The sequence below is a fragment of the Cnephaeus nilssonii genome, assembly GCF_951640355.1.
Source record: "Cnephaeus nilssonii genome assembly, chromosome: 4".
NCBI lineage: Eukaryota > Metazoa > Chordata > Mammalia > Chiroptera > Vespertilionidae > Cnephaeus > Cnephaeus nilssonii.
Genome location: NC_137075.1, coordinates 38837373 through 38856871, shown reverse-complemented (window position 1 = coordinate 38856871; position 19499 = coordinate 38837373). Strand labels below are relative to the sequence as shown.

The window sequence follows — 19499 nt, the reverse complement described above, 5'->3', positions numbered from 1 at the left end:
AGAAATAGAACATGTCCTTTAAGTTCACAAACACTCAATTTGTTTAATACCAGTGAAGTCGTCTGAATACCTAAATCAATACTGACAAGACGAGGCCTTCATAGAAGGCTATAAACTTTTTAGACACCGCACTTTCGTTTACTTGCTGATTATGGCCTGCAGTAAAACTGGTACCTACACACTGACACTTTTATCCTTTCATGAAGTGTGAATTGCCTGTATTATTTATCTTTCATTACAGCTACATTTGATAAACTGCCACATCAGTAGCCTGTGGGTTCCATTAACTCCATCCTCTTTCTCCTTTTTTCTGACTTTAACAACATAGAATGGTAACACTAAACATCTCTCTTCAATTATTTGGGGTTATTTTTACAAATAAACTTTGTTTTTTAAGTGAATTCAGTTTATGGTGAGTAGTGTGATTTCTTTGCCATAAATTGTTAAAATTAGTGTAACGAAAAACAGGAACTTTCTCCAGTTTGTTACATTATTACCCATACTCTAATTTATGTCGCTCTTCTCATGTGCTGAGAGAGCACTTTATCTGCTTCTCCTAAGCTCCTCTGCTTCTTGGAAAAGATTGTCAGAATTATGCTTGATTTCAGAAACCTCATCTTATGAAAGATTAGAATTCTGTATAGAATGGACAGCTTCAATATTTTCAGCAGTAAGAGGTGACTTCTTTGTACATAGTAATAATGAGGGAAGGAATGATCTAAGAAAATCATGACAACTTTAGGTGAAGTTTGTAAAAAATACACTTACCTCGTGAAACATGGCCAAGACACTTTTATTACTGTATGTGATAGTCACTCACTCTTGCCGCTTTCATGTTCTCCTAACTTTTTTCCATTAATAATCATCAACATAATAATTTCTTTGGCAAATATTTATCAAGTACCTATTATGTCCAAAACTTTCTTCTGGGCACCATCAATGTTCAAACAGTTCCTGCCTGAAAAGGCTGGAGGAGGACACATCTATATATATATATAAAAGCCTAAATGACCATTAGACTGTTCGACCAGTACTATGACTTGTACTGACCATCAGGGGCCAGACGCTCAATGCACAGGCATGGAAACATGGAAGAGACTGATGAATTTCAGAGGGAATGGGGGAAGAGGGAGGGCAGGAAGAGATTAACCAAATATATTATATGCATACTAGAGACCCGGTGCTCTGATTCGTGCACCGGTGGGGTCCCTCAGCCTGGCCTTCGGTGATTGGGCCGAAACCAGCTCTCTGATATCCCCTGAGGGGTCCTGGATTGGGAGAGGGCACAGGCCAGGCTGAGGGACCCCACCGGTGCCTGAATCCATGCACTGTGCCTGTAGCCTGTATATATTATTATACAAGATGGTAAAGGGTACAAGTAATGAGAGTAAGTTCATAAATAGAAGATATTTCTCAGACTATGATGGTCACAAAACAATTCATGAATGAACTGTGCATTAGATGTTATTTCTATGAAATAATACTCTGGTTATTCAAGAAAAGAATTTGCATGCTAGGGTGAAATTCTATCTAATAAAAGAGTAATATGCAAATTGACCATTACTCCAACACACAAGATGGCTGCCCCCATGTGGACACAAGATGGCCACCACAAGATGGCCTGCAGGGGAGGGCAGTTGGGAGGGATCAGGCCAGCAAGGGAGGGCAGTTGTGGGCGATCAGGCCAGCAGGGGAGGGCAGTTGGGAGGGACCAGGCCTGCAAGGGAGGGTAGTTGGGGGCGATCAAGCCTGCAGGGGAGGGCAGTTAGGGGTGACCAGGCTGGCAGAGGAGGGAAGTTGGGGGCGACTGGGCCTGCAGGGAAGGGCAGTTGGAGGGGACCCAGGCCTTCAGGGGAGGGCAGTTAGGGGTGACCAGGCCTGTAGGGGAGGGCAGTTGGGGGTGACCAGGCCTGCAGGGGAGGGCAGTTGGGGGTGACCAGACCTGCAGGGGAGGGCAGTTAGGGGTGACCAGGCCTGAAGGGGAGGGCAGTTAGGGGCAATCAGGCTGGCAGGGGAGCAGTTCGGCATTAATCAGGCTGGCATGGGAGTGGTTAGGGGGTGATCAGGCTGGCAGGCAGAAGCTGTTAGGGGCAATCAGAAAGGCAGGCAGGCGAGCAGTTGGGAGCCAGCAGTCCTGGATTGTGAGAGGGATGTCCGACTGCCCGTTTAGGCCCGATCCCAGTAGGATCGGGCCTAAACGGGCAGTCGGACATCCCTTGAGGGGTCCCAGATTGGAGAGGGTGCAGGATGGGCTGAGGGACAACCCCCCCCCCGTGCACGAATTTCGTGCACCATGCCTCTAGTTATAGTATATAGTATAATTGGAAACTTGCAATATATTTACTTATTATTATGGTCCTAACCAAATTAGAAAAGAAAAAGAAAAAAACATGATAGGAGAAAAAATGCCAAAGTATAGTGCTTTTCCTGTTTACTTGGCAAGTTGTGGTCCTATATAGCACCCAGAAGACTTTATGGTCAACCTAGACTTATAAGCCATGTGCTTCTGTGTACTACATCAGCAGAAGTTACATTTGGCATAGTGCTTTAGACCTGACAGATGCGTCTTTTTCTCAGCCTCCTTTTGTAGACAAGGAAACCTGAGCCTGGCTGGCACACTGGCATGAGGGGCCTTAGTCATGCTATTAAAGAGAGAGATGACAGGGGAGGTGTCTTAGAAACCTCTAGTGCCAGAATGAGGCATTCAGTTCACCTGAATGATCAGTTACGGAGGCAACTTCTGTGGGGGGGGTTGCTCTGTGGGAGTTCTTCCTGATAAGATATACCTGATAAGAGCTAACATACAGCTGTGTGCCTGAACACAAGCACAAATGCTGTCCTTTTATTCTTACTTATTTATCAGGAAATTAGTCATCTGATTCTAATGCTTAAGCATCTCCTTTGCTTTTCTCTTCATAGGCTCTGTCTCACCTCAGTTTCATCATTTCCTTACGTGATTCCTTTTACATTTAGGGTTATATTGATAGGTACTTATTTATTGCCATTTTAATTCTGTATGGCTAGGTTTCTCTCTCTGTTTCTTCTCATTACAGCAGTCCCTTTAGCATTTCTTGTAATGCTGGCTTGGTGGTAATGTACTCCTTTAGCCTTTTTTTGTCTGGGAAGCTCTTTATTTGACTGTCTATTTTGAATGATAGATATAGTAATCTTGGTCTTAGATCCTTGCTTTCCATTTCTTTGAGTACTTCATGCTATTCCCTTCTGGCCTGTAAAGTTTCTGATGAATATCTGACAAAATAGACCTCCAAGTGAAGACCATAGCAAGAGATAAGGAAGGCCTCTTCATAATACTAAAGGGATTGATACAAGAGGATATAACTCTGGTAAACATATATGCACCCAATGCAGGAGCACCCAATATATAGAGTTTCTGATGAGAAATCAGGTGTCAGCCGTATGGGAACTCCTTGTGAGTTTTCTTTTCTCTTGCTGCCTTTAAGATTCTCTTTGTCTTTAATTTTTGGCATTTTAATTATGATGTGCCTGGGTGTGGGCTTGTTTAAGTTCTTCTTGCTTGGGATTCTCTGTGCCTCCTGAACTTGTGTGACTTTTTCCTTTACCAGGTTAGGGAAGTTGTCTGCCATAATTTCTTCAAACACATTTTCTATTCCTTTCTCTCTTTCTCCCTTTTCTGGCACACCTGCTATTCTAATATTGTTACGTTTCACATTATCCCACAGCTCCCTTAAGCTGTCCTTTTGTTTGTATATTTGTTTTGTTTTGTTTTTCTTTTTGGTTCTCTGATTGAGTAATATTTTCAACTCTGTCTTCTAATTGACTGATTTGATCCTCAGCTTCCCCTAATCTTCAGTGTACTACTTCCATTTTGTTCTTTATTTGTGTTATGTCATTCTTTATCTCAGACTGTTCTTTATTCATAGTTACTATATCTTTTTTCATGCTGTTGAGCATTTTTAACATCATTACTCTGAACTCTGTTTCAGATAAGTTTCTTATCTCTGCTTCATTTAGCTCTTCTTCTGGAGAATTCTCTAGTTCTTTCATTTGTGGGCTGTTTCTTTGTCTCCTCATTTTTGTTGTCTGTGTTTGTGACTATGTATTAGGTAGATCCTCCACACCTCTCAATCTCTAGTGCAGGACAGTGTTAAAGACTGTTTCTGACTAACATCAGGCAAAGACTCAAAATCACCAGAGACCACCTCTGCCTACAGACTGATAGAATTGCCCCCCCCCCCCCAGGCAATCGTCCTCAGATGTGGCAAGAGTTTTTATCAATAGGGTGGGACAGTTGCTTCTGCCTGGAGGCTAATTGTTACTTTTAATCTCTTAAGTGGCCTCAGGGCAAGGTGTTTTCCAATAGGGTGTGTCAACTGTCTTCCCCCCCAAGCTAGGCAAATGTCTACATGGGAAAGATGTCCTTTGCTGTGTGAGGGAATGACTCAGCCCAGGAAACTTGGGGTGTCTGCCTTCTGAGCTCTGTCCCCCAAGTCCCCAGTCCTGGGTTCTGCTCTCACAGCACCAGTCTACTTCACCCTCCCTCTGCTGGAGCACAAGGAGGGTGGCTCCACAGGGAATTTTGTGCATTGGCCCTTTAAGAAGGTGCCTGAATTTTCAGCTGCCACTCCCTGGAAGACAGCACCCTACTGCTTTTCACAGCTAGATGTTATGTGGGTACCCTTCTCAGTTTTGGTGCTTTCTGCTGGGGGCCCAGCTCGAGGATTAGATCCCAGAGTTCTCAGTGGCACCCTCCCACAGCTGAGATATCTCTCTGGGACTTCAAGTGCTGTCTGTGGGTGCCTGGCCAGCCCTTTCATGCCTCTGCCGCTCCTACCAGTCTCTATGCCAGTGATGGCGAACCTATGACACGCGTGTCAGCACTGACACGCGTAGCCATTTCTGATGACACGCGGCTGCTGAGGCGGCCGCATGCCGAGAATGAAACATTTGCTGCTCCTGAGGATGAAACATTTGCGAAATAATGTTTTTTCCTCCAAGTGACACAGTACCCGAGTTATGCTCAGTTTTTTGGTGAAGTTTCACACACCAAGCTCAAAAGGTTGCCCATCACTGCTCTATGCTTTCTCAGCTTTCGGTCCTCAGGTTCTCTCCTGCAATTTTTGTTGATTATTTAGGAAATTTTTCTGTATTTTACCTAGTTGCAATTCTAGTTTGTTCCTGGAAGCATGTTCGTACCGCATCCACTCACTCTGCCACCATTTTTAATCTCTTACTTGATTCCTTTTCCTAGATTGGCTTCCCATTTCTCCTCACTTTGCTTAATCCTTCCATTTTTCGAGGCTTTGGCTGCCATTGCTTCAGTACTTGTTCTCCTACCTGAACTCTCACAACACATAGTTGGCACTAGCAAAATATCATTGAATTAAATTGTCATTTACTGTTGTTTATTTTTATATATATCCTATTTTATTTACTTTTATGTATTCCAATTTTAGGTTATAGCTAGAGTTTTAGGTTGGGACATATCCTAGTTTCAAAAGAAAAAGAATATCATCTGCTACATATAAAACCTTTGTTCCTCTATAAAATAGAAAATGTCCTATCATAGCTACTGGTAAATGTGATGCTGTAAGTGAATATGCATTGCACACTCTAAAACCATATGTAAATGAAATTTATTTTATTTAGAGATAATTTTCTATATGACATAATTAAAAGATTTAAGTTTAGTCCTGTAACTATTTGTTAACAATTGACCATTAATAATATTTGATCCTGTAACTCAGAATTCACTTTTGGGACAAATTTAACAATTTTTCCTATTATATTTGATGTAATGTAATTAGCATACAACTAATTGATTATTAATCCCATTTCAAATGTCTGATTCAATCCTACCTAATAATAGACAAATATGCAAATTGACCATACCTTCGCTATGCCCACGATTGGCCAGGAGGCACGCGGGGGCGGGGGGGACTTGGGGTGGCCGGGGTGGCCGATTGGGCTGGCGGGACACTGAGCTCCCATCGCCAGTGGCGGCTCAAGCTCAGCGTCTGCGCCATGGCTGTGCTGCGGCACAGAAGGGGCCTCTGGGGCAGCAAGCTCACGTCCCACCGAGGACCATCAAAAGCGGGGGAGCTGGGTGCCTGTCTGCTCAGGCACCAGGTCTTTCAGAAGCCTCCGCTGAGCCGGAGGCTTCTGAAAGGCCTGGCGCACTGGGCCTCTAGTTCTTTTATAAAATGGGGAAAATCACCTATAAGAAGAAAAATTAAAATTTTACATGCAAAAATAACTTGATTATAATCAGGGATTTATTTTTTTTTAGACACAGGTTGACTCTTTTTTGTATAATGAGAATTTTAGAGAAATCAGGTGGTTCTAGCTGTTTATTATCAGATGCATTTTGCTTCAAATTACAGTTAATGTTTTTAAAATCTTATAGGAAAGACTGGTATAACAATCTTAAAAATTCTAACTAGAACATTTTACAATTCACTTTTTATGTCAATTAATATGTGAGTTTCTAAGGAGCCTTTATGTAAAGAATTATAGCCTCGCCTTTAGGAGAAGTGGAAAATTGTAGGAACTCAAATAAATAACCTCCTCTCTTATTACTTCTTACTTCAAATATGTTCGTGTAGCAATATCAGAACTAAAATCCTAATATTAATAAAAATGATCATTTTCTTCCCTTTGTGAATGAACACATGGTTTTAATGTCAGTTTTAATACAGCCACATATTTCCATTTGAGTTATCAATATTACTATACTACTGCTACAAAGATGCTACATATGGGATGGATGGATGGATGGATGGATGGATGGATGGATGGAATAATTGGAAGAAAGGAAGAGAGGAAGGAAGGAAGAAAAGAAGGGCCAAATTCTCTCCACCTACCCATTCAAGACACAACTCAGCACAGAGCATAATAATGTGGCATTTAGCAGTGATGATGCATCAAGTATTTTCCTTACTGCCTACTCACATCTATTCTTTATCACCTGGAATTTATTTAAATTTATGAACTGTTTTTCTTGTATTTAAGTTTTTAGATCTGTGAAGCTTTATTTTTATTATGCTAGAGATATTATATGGTGTTATGATATATATGTGTTTCACATGTTATACATGCAGTATGTGTGTAGCACAAAGTATGTATTTTTGTGAAGACAAGTACTTGAAAACCCAGTGTACTAGTAGGTTTGTGATAGTTTCAATAGATAGTATGTAAGTGTGAAGATACTTAATAAAGTTTAACTGTACATTTAATTTAACAAATGTCTGATGAGTACCAGTATACTGAGCCAGTGGAAGAGATGAGGTGGAGGGCAGGCAGACAAAGATGAACAAAAGGAAGACGAATACACAAAGTCATGATTATAATGTAGTGGATGTATTATGAAAGGGCTATCAATGCATTAGCAAAGGATGGGCAGGAGAAAACAGCACTCTGAGGATGCCAGGGCAGGCCTCACAGAAATGACACTGGAGTGCCTGCGAGGGGGTGTGTCCACAGGGAATATCAGTGTGCAGTTGTCTTTTTAGAAGAGAGGTAGGAATCAAGACCACGCTGAGTCTCAAGGGATAATATCAGTGTCTGTTTGTTTGTTTGTTTGTTTGTTTGTTTGTTTGTTTTGAAGTGAGAAGGTAGAGCCTGACCTCACACCTTGGGAGCATGGCATCAGAGAACAGAGGCTGAGACCTCCTTCTGCTGCCCCACATCAGTAAAAGGGAACATGGCCAGCTCGTGGCTACAGAGAAGTTTCAGCTGTAGAGAAGATATTGAGCACACTTGTTTTGATTCTATTAATAGGGAAAGGGGAGGTGGGAGGCCAACTGGGAAACATTTTTGTTGTGGCATAAGTGGTATTAATTTTCTGGGTTACTCTGAGGGTATTCCAGCGGATTCTGTGCTATTTTTCAGAGAAATCCATTAAGCAGATCAGAGATCCTGGAAAGCTGGGTTTCAGATGATAGTTTATGAAAGAGAAAAGAGCAATAGTGGCATTATTCTGTTTGGAACTAAAAACTGTTCATTTGAGATCTAGTTCCTTCCCAGTTGACTCTAGCTTTGTATAAGTGAGTGAAATGATTTCGGTCAATTGGAAATTAAGGATTTTATGGAATACAGAAAAATCATATTTCTCTTTGTTTAATGATTACAGTGTTATATATTTTCTGTGGATAATCTTGATTCAGAATGGAGTAGTTGCATCAATTGAGCTATTTGCTATCAACCTTCTATTTCCAGTGGGGATAACTTGCATGAGAAGGAAAGGGCTGAAACTCTTTCTCCTAACAGCATTGGTTGGGTTAATTATAGTTTTGGTGCATCCTGTTAGCAAGGATATCAAAACCAAACTACTTAGATTAGGCGTAATTAAGGCTCAGGATCAGTTTCCAAGGCTGCTATCAGGAACAGAGGGACTGAAATTTAGAGTAAGAGTGAGATTGCACACAGGAATTGGAATTTGAATCTGATTGAGGAGCCAAGTGAAGGGCCAGCACTAGCCACTCCGGAGTCAATGGAAAAACAGCACAAGTAGTGCTAACAAACCAAGAGCGGTGGGCCCAGAAGGTCAGGTGGTAGAAAGCAAGAGGGCCTTCTCTTTATTTTCTCCTTCTCCTACTGCACATCATACCTGGAGGCAAGTTCTGGTTGATGGAGACCCTGAAGTCCTGGTAGTATTCTGACTCTTAACGGATTCTGTTTCTATTAGAAGTTTCTTTTTAATATCATAGAAGTCCTTTTCTTTTTTATTTTCTTAAACACTAACAAGATGCATATTTGATACTAAAGGGTTATGAATGGTAGTTGACTTTTGTATTTTCATAAACATTTTTTTTCTCTATCTCTGATCTTTCAAGGGGAAAGTAAACAGATTTTGCCCACAAAAACTTAGTATTTTGGAGCCAAATATTTTGAGGTTTCTTCTATTGCCACCAAATAACTGCATTTCACAAGTTGATTCAAAAAATATCTTACATTAGTTGCAGAGTCAAATAAAGTAACAATTCATTTTGCTTTACTACAATTGGTAAAATGCTAACAATGTATTAATATAAACAGTGGAACTAGTGCCTGAGGCATTTAAGAAATATGAAGAATTTCTATTTTTAAATTTTAGCTAAAATGCAAAACACTATTTCTTTATTAATAAATAACAACAAAAATAATTAGTTATTAGAACTTCATGCATAATCTTAGTTATTCATATGTGCTTCACAGGGTATCTTTGATGAAAGTTGAGTTAATTTACATGTATCCATATGGTGCCAGCAAGCAGTTCATACCATTTTACCTGAATGTGGTAATTACTATGTCAGGCAATCAATTTTAATAGCAATGATATTGCAGTGTGAAGAGTTCATCTAGAGCTTAAAATCATCACCAGTGCTGCTTTTGTGAAGGATAATTGAGATGTTGTGTGAAACACTGAATGTATTACCTCATGATAATGAAAAGAATAATGAATATAAAGCACTATTATTTGATGGTTAGCCCATACCAAGCAAATTTTTAAAAATAAAATTGAATAAGAGTTTTAAGTCTCAAAATTGTTCAGAGAGCATTGAGTGAACCTGAAAGTTGAACTGTGTGTCCTCATAAAGATAAAAAGCTTTTTTATTTTTCTTCAAAGTTTAGTATTCTTGACCCTTTTCTCAATTAAATGCTGGGTTATTAAAAATAGATGTTAATTACTAAGTATTGTATACTAGTGGAAATAAATGCAAAATGAGGATTTTTTTGGTCTCTTCTAGTCATTAGCAGGAGTGATTTGACACAATTTATGTAGTAAATAAATGCATTATAAAATTTTGTATTTCAGAGATTCATCAGAAGTAGTCATACATTCAGCTGATGCATTTGCACCTGTGGCTTACCTACGCTTTTTAGAATTGCACTTGGAGGACAAGGCAAGTAAACCTGAGATTCCCAGTGATTTCAAGAGACAATTACGATATGTGCATTGGCTCGATATATATATATATATATATATATATATATATATATATATATATATATGATACTATAACAACAGATGAAAAGATAAAAAACGATTTTATCATTAGTGACTTTTTTAGACCTGTCAATAACTAAGAATTTTGCAACTGTTCATAGTTTTAAGAGCTCTATATTAAGCATAATTAAGGCCTAAATGTAAGATATTACACCTCTGAGTTTGAAAAGAGAATCACATATATATTAATCAAGAAGAAGACAAGACTGTATCACCAAATATTAAATTTTCTAGTAAAAGAAGAATTAGGTAGTTGTGCATAATGCTTAGGGGAAAAGTTTGAGGATGAATTGGATTTTTATCATGCAAAGTTTAATAAAGAAGAAAAGGAGAAATAAAAGCTTTCCAAAAACATCCAAGGGAACAGAAGTACAAATAAAAGATGGAAAGTGAGTTGTCTCCCACACATGCCCCGACCTGGATCAAACCCACAACCTGGATATGTACCTTGACCTGGAATTGAACCCGTCACCTTTTGGTACACGGGATGACACTCCAACCAACTGAGCCATACCAGCCAGGGTAGGAGTTTTACTTTAAATACATTGTTTGTCAAGATACAGAAGGATGTCAATTTAAAGAAGTAGAAAAGGTAAAGACCTGGATTAGACACTTTGTAAAAGTTCTGCTTCTTGAGATGTAAAGGATTGGAAAAGGCCTTCTGCATCTTCAGCATTCTATCACCAAGCCTTGAGACATGCCCACAATTATCTATATAATAAGGAATATGAAGAATCAGAAGGGGTAATGGGAATTGGCAAAAGACGGGAAAAATGGTAACCCCAGAAATCTCAGCATGAGAGAGTTTCCAAAAGTAGAGAATAGTTATTGGTGCCATTTTTCCAGAAAAGTTAGGATAAACAGGTTTGGAAATAGATCATTGAATTGGGCCAGAAGATGACTATTGGTGACCTTTTACTAAAAAGCCAGTAACCCTCAAGAGAATGAAGCTATGCTATCAAAACATCCTTCAGACCCACTGAAGGAAGCACCTCACTTTAGGTCTCTGTTAAGTTGGCTGCCATGTGCTCACACAGAAAAATCAAAACCACTGAATTCTTGCTTAGACATGTTGGCTGTTACATGTTCTGCTCTACCTAAGTAGCTAGTTATTCACCTTGTGTTGGTATTTCATTGGCTTTCACAGTCCCATTTTCCCTCTTGCATAAAAGAATGTTACTTCTTTAACGTGGGATCTTTACTGACACTGAATAAATATAGTGCATTTCCCTTTTTTTCTTTTAGGTGTCCCCAGTGCCTGACAACTACAGAACATCTAATTATATACACAATTCTTAAAAAGCACTTTTGAATACTGTTTACTAAGCTGCCATTCCATATGAAAAAAAATTACATAGCATTTTCTCAATTATTATGTCCTGCTTTTCCTCATTGCATTTTTATCATCAGAAAAAGTTAATGGAACCATTGATTAATTGGGGAAATATGGATGCCATGTTCATTATATTGTCAAGTTACTCAGGATTCACCCTGACTTTTTGTTAACACATCCTATTCATGTCCTCTATACTCTACAGGATATGTGCCTTTCTTTTTCTTTTTTCTTTTTTTTTTAACCTTTGCTTCATATACCACCCTCACTTCTGTGACATTTTTTACTTTTATCACAATGGTTTGTTTTCCTCTTTGTCTTTTTCCTGCTCTTATGTCTGCCAGTAATATCATGGTGCAGAAGCATTTGAAAAAGGATGAAAAGGCAATCACTTAGCCAATCAAATTTAATCTATTGGATGTCACCAGAGTGCTGTATCATTTTTCCTCTCAGTATATTCATTGTTTCAACATTATTGGAAAAATTAGGAAGACTATCATTAACTCTTATTGGTTATTTTATAACTGATTTTAAAGAAGCAATTTTTCGGTATTACCTGTGCTGATTTTAGGCAGATTTTTAAAAAATAGACTTCATTTTTTAGAGCAGTTTCGAATACACAGCAAAATTGAGCAGAATGTACCCTGCCCCCACACAAACATAGTCTCCCCATAATCAACATCCCCCACAAGAGCGGTACATTTGTTACAGTTGATGAACCTATGTTGATACATCATAATTACCCAAAGTCCAGTGCCATATTTATTTTCCTTTCTGCATAAAAATCCATAACAGTGTTATGTTTTTTCTAAGTAAAGAAGATGCTTAGCCATGAATGGAGAACCATCTGATATGTTGCCATAACATCTTTTTTTCAGTCTTGCTCTCAAGACTCGCGCCTACATGTGTCATTTTCTCCAATAATATAGAACCACTGGATACTCTTTTACAATGCCTTCTGCTTCTCTCCTGCCTTGCCTTAGCATATTCTTTCCTCTTTGTCTTCCTTTCTTCTTCCATTTTTAAACTGTTTACAACCTGCCCAGGATGCAGGATTGAATTCAAATATTCTTATACATGTAGCCACACCAGCAGGCCTGCCCTAACACTTTGTTTCTTCTGTGCTTATGACTGATAGCTTAATCAGCTTTATGTTATAGTTGTTTAAAGACTTATTGTGTCTACTAGGTTATAAATTTATTGAGGATTATTCTTTTTTCATCTTCATACTCTTTGTAATAGCTATTCATTCTTCAATAAGAATTTTTTAATTTAACTGATTATTATTTTCATACTTCCTTTTTTCTTCCTACAGAATTTATAGACATGTGCTTTCATTTCATGTTGCATACCATTTAATGAAAGTCATTTTTTTCTTTATTTTTCTTTTATCTTTGTTGTTGGATAAAAATGTCATGAACACACTGAAATGTAAAATACAACCTTTAGAGGGGTTTTTAGTGTAAATTTGTTATAATTAGGATTTTCACTTCATATATGATAACTCTTAAATTTTTAACCTATTTAAATTTTACCTTAACTTAAAATCTTAAATTATTTATGTGAGTGTGTCAAGAATATCAACTAAACATGGTATCCCAAACAAAATAACTATAAAATGGTAAGCTTCAGGTTAAAAATGGGGAGATATATTAAAATTTCTTTTGAGGCCCTAACTTTATTGCTCATGGCAAACTTGATGTTAAAATATACCATACATCACTACAATGACAGGCTTGAGAAAATGAAAAATACAAAGCTTTACATAAATCAGCCAAAAGATCATATTAAAATGCATAACCTTTACAGAAGAATCAAGACTTACTTTTAACTATTCAGAAGCTATTTCTTCTTTATATAGTAGTTGTTTTAGATTTTTCAAACAGCTTTATGGGGAACAATATTTCAAATTAATTATTGGCATAGCCATTGCATTTATAAAGAGACAAGGTTCACAGAAATTTAGCCCCAATTTTACTGATGTATCCTACTATCACTTAGCACTTAATTTTGTTTTTAGCTGAAATAATCATATTGGACAATTACATGTTATCTATCTATATAAAGAGGAAATATGCAAATTAGGCCGGGACTCCGAAACGGGTCACGACCAGACAGGAGGAGGTTGCGTGTCCAAGTGAGGCCTGGAGTGGAGACGGAGACAGATACAGGGGGGCCGGCCCCCCAGAGCCGGAGTGGACACAGACGGGGACAGGGGCCGGCCCACAGCCTCCGCGGCGGAGCGCAGTCCCAGAGAGGAGACAGCGGCCGCCTCCCGCGGAAGCAGCACAGGTCCCTCTCACCTCCCGCAGAATCCGCGTGGGCCCTCCTGGCTCCTGTGGGTGCCAGCGGCTCGCTTCCGCCTCCCGCAGAAGCCACGCGGCTCCCGGCAGCGCGCTGCAGTTCCCGCGGGCTCCCGCGGAAGCGGCAGGCATCCTGCACACGTTATCACGCGCGATGGGCTGCTAGTATACTTATAAAAGCTCACATTCTTAGAAGTTATAACTTAAAAGCACCATATTCTCATAGCCCATTCTTGGCTCTTTCATTTTATTTTGCTTTATTTCAGAAATATCAAATATACTGAAAGAAATTATAATATTATACCATGTCTGTGCTTTTATTTTTCTTGTCAACAAATACCTGTGAGCACCTGCACTGTTTAAAAGAACTGTTAGGCCTACTTGTAATTCACTATAAATATGGGCAAATTACAGTGTAACTATAATTAAAGTTATTGCAGGTAATCATTATTCCCAGCATTGTGATTACAGTGACACATATCACTGGCTTGGCTAATCTGGACTGAAGTTATGGCCATAATATTGATTCAAGGTGAAAAGTGATGTGTACGATATGATCCTGTTTTTCTAAAAAATACTGGTGGAGGCAGGGAGCTTATATATTTAGTTATACTTGAAAGATCATAGTAAGAGATGGGCATATAATAATCAGACTGATAACACTGGTTTCTCTGGGGGAAGCGGGCATGAAGGGGGAAAATACAGAAAAGTTTAAGTCTTTATAATTTTTGACTTCATACAATGGGCAGATAGTTTTGAATTTTAAAATATTTGATTAAGAAAACTAGGTGAGGGGGTGGTGTAGTGAGTCCCAGTGATAACTATTTAAATGTTATTCTACAACATTTTAGCAGTCTAGGTAGAAGGAGACATACTAGGGACCTTTAGAAGTAAGTGCTATATATATAATGACTAAAAGTATTTGAATGGCACGTCTCAAATATGTTGTACACAGGAATTTGCTCTCACCGCTCTTAGCAACATGTTTAAATTTGAAGATATCCTCCATGGAGATACGCTGCCACTGTTTTCATGCCACCTCAGAAATACAGGGGTGGGCGAAAGTAGGTTTATAGGCATTCGTACATGAAACAGAGTTTATTCTTGTATTATTATTTATTAATACTTGTATTATTTTCCATATGAATAACTATAAACCTACTTGTGCCCACCTCAGTATTTTCTTACAGAGATGACTTATTTACCAACACTTGGTTTAGCACAATTTCCTAACCCCACCCACCTGTTCCCTATGTTTGCCCTCAGGCTAAAGAGAGAACACTGGTTTGGTAAGAGGGAGCAAGCATTTAGCAGGCTTTACAACCTAATTCCATAAACCTCAATGATATACCTTGGGGTTCAGGTGGATTTTGGCCTTCGGTAGCACTAAATTACTGCTGCTACAAATGGTCAGTGGAGCAGATTGATAAACCAAGCATCAGATTCACCTGAATTTAAATAGCTTCTTGTCTAATTCCTATCCCAAATGCATGGATTCAGTAGTAGCAACAACGTACCACTGTGTCAGCAAGTCAGGAATCAAACCGGATAGTGGAAGAGTGTTTTTGAACTCAAAATATGTGACAGACTTATTAGTTTGGGAGAGGATAATAAAATGGCCCAGTTAACTGATTTCATTCTCTGCTTTCAAACTCTACTATCTACCTTTTTTTCTTTAATATTTATTTTATTTTGGTTGTTATGCTCCCCCATGCAGCCTATCGTTGTTGTTATTGTTGTTTTAAAAAAACTTAAGTTTCTGATTGGTGTTTTTATAAACTTCTACTTTGGTGATTTTTTTATAAAAGAGAAGTGGCATACTACTTATTCATTTAACATATTTGTTGAGTGCTTACATCTTACATGCCTGACACTGTTCACACAATGGGGATTCAATAGTGAATTAAACATCCCCAAATTATTTCCTTCGTAGGGCTTTTATTTTATGGAATGAGACAGATAAATTAATCAAATATATAAAATAAGGGAGAAGGTGGGAAAGTTGCCTCCCTGGCCATAGAAATGGGTTTGGATTTTATAGAGTAAGGATGGACTGAGAATCCTGGGTTTTAGTGGTGATAGATAGAAACCCAGATTGAGAGTTGTAAGAATAGTCCTTTTGTTCAGATGGCAGATAGTGGTGGTGAACTGTGGTGTTTGGAATAAGGTGTGGAAAGGGTAAGGCTCTTGCCAGAAACCCGTAGATTGTTATTCAGTAAATTGGAAGAGAGGCCAAAAGGAAATATTCAGAATGAAACATGGGGAGAAACAAAGATAGAAAATATACATTAGAAGTAAAGGAAATAAAAACAGTAGAAAAGGCTTACTAGTAAAATACATGTAATTAGAGTATCAAAAAGAGAGGAGAGGGATAATGGGATATTTAGTGCAATATTTGAAAAGATATTGGCTGAGAACTTTACAAAATGGATGAAATACACCAAGATACCAGAGTCAAGAAGTCTTATAAACCACAAAGTAAAAAGATAACCATATTTAGCCATATGCTGATAAAACTGCTGGAAACAAAAGGCAAAGATAACCCAAAACAGCCAAAGTGTGTTAGAAAGAGGCTATTTTCAAAGAAGCAACTATTAGAATGAAACCTAATTTTTCAAGAGAAAAAAAATAAGCCAGAACAACAGAACCACATCTTTGGTAGTGCTTTATGGAAATAACTGTCATCCTAGAATTCTGTACCTAACAAAAATATCCTTCAAAAGTAAAAATGAGGAAACTTTCAGGATAATAATAATGTATTTGTCAAATCTCATTGATGGTGTATTTCTGGTTTGTCCATTTCACTGTAATATTTGTTCTCAAGAAATAAGTAATTATTTAACTCTAGTTAATAGTGTTCATGTTAAGACTTAATATCCTTTTATTATCTTTTCATGTGGGTCTGCTATTACTATTCTTTTTTTTAGTATTTGAAAATTTCTTAAAATCATTTTTGTTTTACACCAGCATTTTATTTATGTAAATTTTAAGCATGCAAAAGGTAAAAGAAGGAGAAATAAAGACCTTCTCAAAATATAAGCAAACAGAACTCAACAATTCATTAAAAGAATTATACACTAGGACCAACTGAGATTTATTCATGGAATGCAATGATGGTTCAGCATATGAAAATTAACATAGCACACCACATAACAGAATGAAGGACAAAAACCATATGATTTTTCTCAATTGATGTAGAAAAGGTATTTGGCAAAATTCAACATGCTTGCATGGTGAAAACACTCAACAAACTAAGAGTAGAAGGAAATGAACTCAACATAATAAAAACCATAGGTGAAAGCCCATAGCTATTATTATACCCAATGGTGAAAAACTGACAGCTTTCCCCCTAAGATTAGGAACAATTAAAAGATGCCCTATTTCACTGCTTCTATTTAACATAGTACTAGAAGTCCTAGTCAAAGCAATTAGACAAGAAGAAGAAATAAAAGGCATTCAAATCAGTAAGGAAGAAGTACGTAAATTTTTTATTGGACATGACATGATCTTATATGCCGAAAACTTTAAGGCTTATACACACACACACACACACACACACACACACACACGCACACAATATTAGAACTAATGAACAAATTTAGAGTTTCAAGATACAAAATGAATGCACAAAATTGAGCTGCATTTCTGTACACTTAAAAACCTATCTGAAAAGGAAATTAAGAAAACAGTCCCATTTATAATAGCCTTGAAAAAAATCAAATATTTAGGAATAAACTTAACCAAGGAAATACAAGGCTTATACACTGAGAACTACAAAACATTGCTGAAAAAATTAAAGACACAAATGAAAAAACAGCCCATGATCATAGTTTAGAAGATTTGATGTTAAATGACAATGAGCTATCACTTCACACCTGTCATAATGGCTATCATCAACAAATGACAACTGTTGGCGAGGTTGTGGAGAAAAGGGAACCCTCGTGCACTGCTGGTGGGAATGCAGACTTGAGCAGCTCTGTAGAAAACAGTATGGATTTTCCTCAAGAAATTAAAAATGGAATTCCCATTTGACCTAATCATCCCACTTCCAAAACTATATCCTAAGAAACCTTAAACACTCATCAGATTGAATATATGCACCCCTATGTTCATAGCAGCACAATTTACAATAGCTAAGAATTGGAAACAGTCTAAGTGCCCATCAGCAAATGAGTGAATTAAAAATTATGGTACATTTACACAATGGAATACTATGCAGCAATAAAAAAGAAATAACTCTTACCATTTGCAACAGCATGGTTGGACCTGGAGAGTATTATGCTGAGCGAAATAAGCCAGTCAGAGAAAGGTAAGTATCACATGATCTCACTCATATGTGGAATCTAATGAACCAAATAAACTGATTATCAAAAATAGACCCAGAGTCATAGAAGCATGAACAGACTGTTGAACCTCAGAGGGAAGGCAGAGGAGGGTGGGTGGGAAGAGATCAACCAATGAACTTGTATGCATATGTGCATGACCCGTGGACACTGACAATGGGGTGGTGAGGGCCTGGGGGAGGGAAAGGATGGGAGCAGGCTGGAAGAGGTTAATGGGGAAAAAAGGAGGACCCATTTCAACAATAAAATTTTTTAAAAACAATAAAAAACAAAATAGTAAATAAAAAATTTAAAATAAAACCACAAATTCAATAGTTCATTAGGATTAATAGATGAAAATTGTTCTTTATGATAACCTTAGACAATTTTCATCTTTTAAAAAACAGCATCTCAAATAAGTATCCTCCATTCCACTTTTAAGTTCAAAATTAGAGAACTTTAAGAAATTAAAAAAGGGCATCTGTGGCCTATTTGATGCTCATTAGATCCCTACAGTAATTTAGATCCACTATACTAATATGCAATAACAAATATAACCCAGATTGAACACATATTTGGTTTCTTACAGATATGCCCAGTGCTTTAAGTTTATTAATTCACTAGAGGCCTGATACACGAAATTTGTGCAAGACTAGGCCTTCCTTCCCCTGGCTCCCAACACCGGCTTCCCTCTGGCACCCGGGATCCGGGCTTCCCTCCGGCCCCGGCTTCGTTCAGAAGGACGTCCGGAATGACGTCCAGTCTAATTAGCATATTACCCTTTTATTATTATAGATATACTTTGTCCTTCATTAGATAATTTTATTAGTTTTAGTATTATAGTATTACTATATTTTTAATGGAGCTAATATATGACTTTCTATGTACTACATAACCAGTATATTTTCCTATTGGAATTTTTAATTTAAAAAAAAAATGTTTTAATTGATGCTTTTTCACTTTGTCTCTTCTGCATTTAATAGCTACATGATATTTTTTTCCTTTTCTTTGATCAATTCACAACCTAACTCTTTGCTATTACAGTGTAACACTTTTGGTCATTGATCACATTGTGTCACCAGTATCATCTTGTTTGCCTTTCTCAGATATTGAGTTTTCCTATTGATGGATAAACTTCTTGAATTTCCTTTTAGTATTATCTTGAGTAAGTGTAAATTGCCCTTATTATCCAATTTCAGCTGGGGATTTTTCTTTTCTTTTCTTTTTTTTTTTTTTTTTAGCTTCCTGATTCATCATTTTTTATTCTGCTCACTAATCTTTCTTCTTAGCATTTGGCATCCTCAGACAAGCTGTTTATGGGTAGCTGCTCATGTGAGGTGAACTGTAATGAAAATAACATCCTTGCTGGAACAGAGGAGCAACACCAAAATGAAACTTCACCTCCCATCTGAAAATCTCTTGAACAAAACTGAATTTTTATTTTACTCAGTTATGTACTCTTTTTCTCCTTCATTGCTTTGCTGCATTATTGCATATGAGTACACACATATTTACAAACTTGCTATTATGACTTTTTAACCTAATTTTTCAGGATGTTAACAACATTAATAATG

General features: G+C 37.7%; 1 protein-coding gene across 1 annotated transcript in view; it reads left to right on the top strand.

The window, feature by feature from the left end:
* The window catches only part of DPH6 (diphthamine biosynthesis 6), a 170592-nt gene extending 156379 nt beyond the window's left edge, over window positions 1–14213 (top strand). Inside the window, exons 8-9 of the mRNA XM_079768245.1 lie at window positions 9776–9863; window positions 11213–14213. Of these exons, the coding sequence (XP_079624371.1) occupies window positions 9776–9863; window positions 11213–11266 (142 nt within the window). The 3' untranslated portion in view covers window positions 11267–14213. The remainder of the gene's footprint in view (window positions 1–9775; window positions 9864–11212) is intronic.
* The last annotated feature ends 5286 nt before the right edge of the window (window positions 14214–19499 follow it).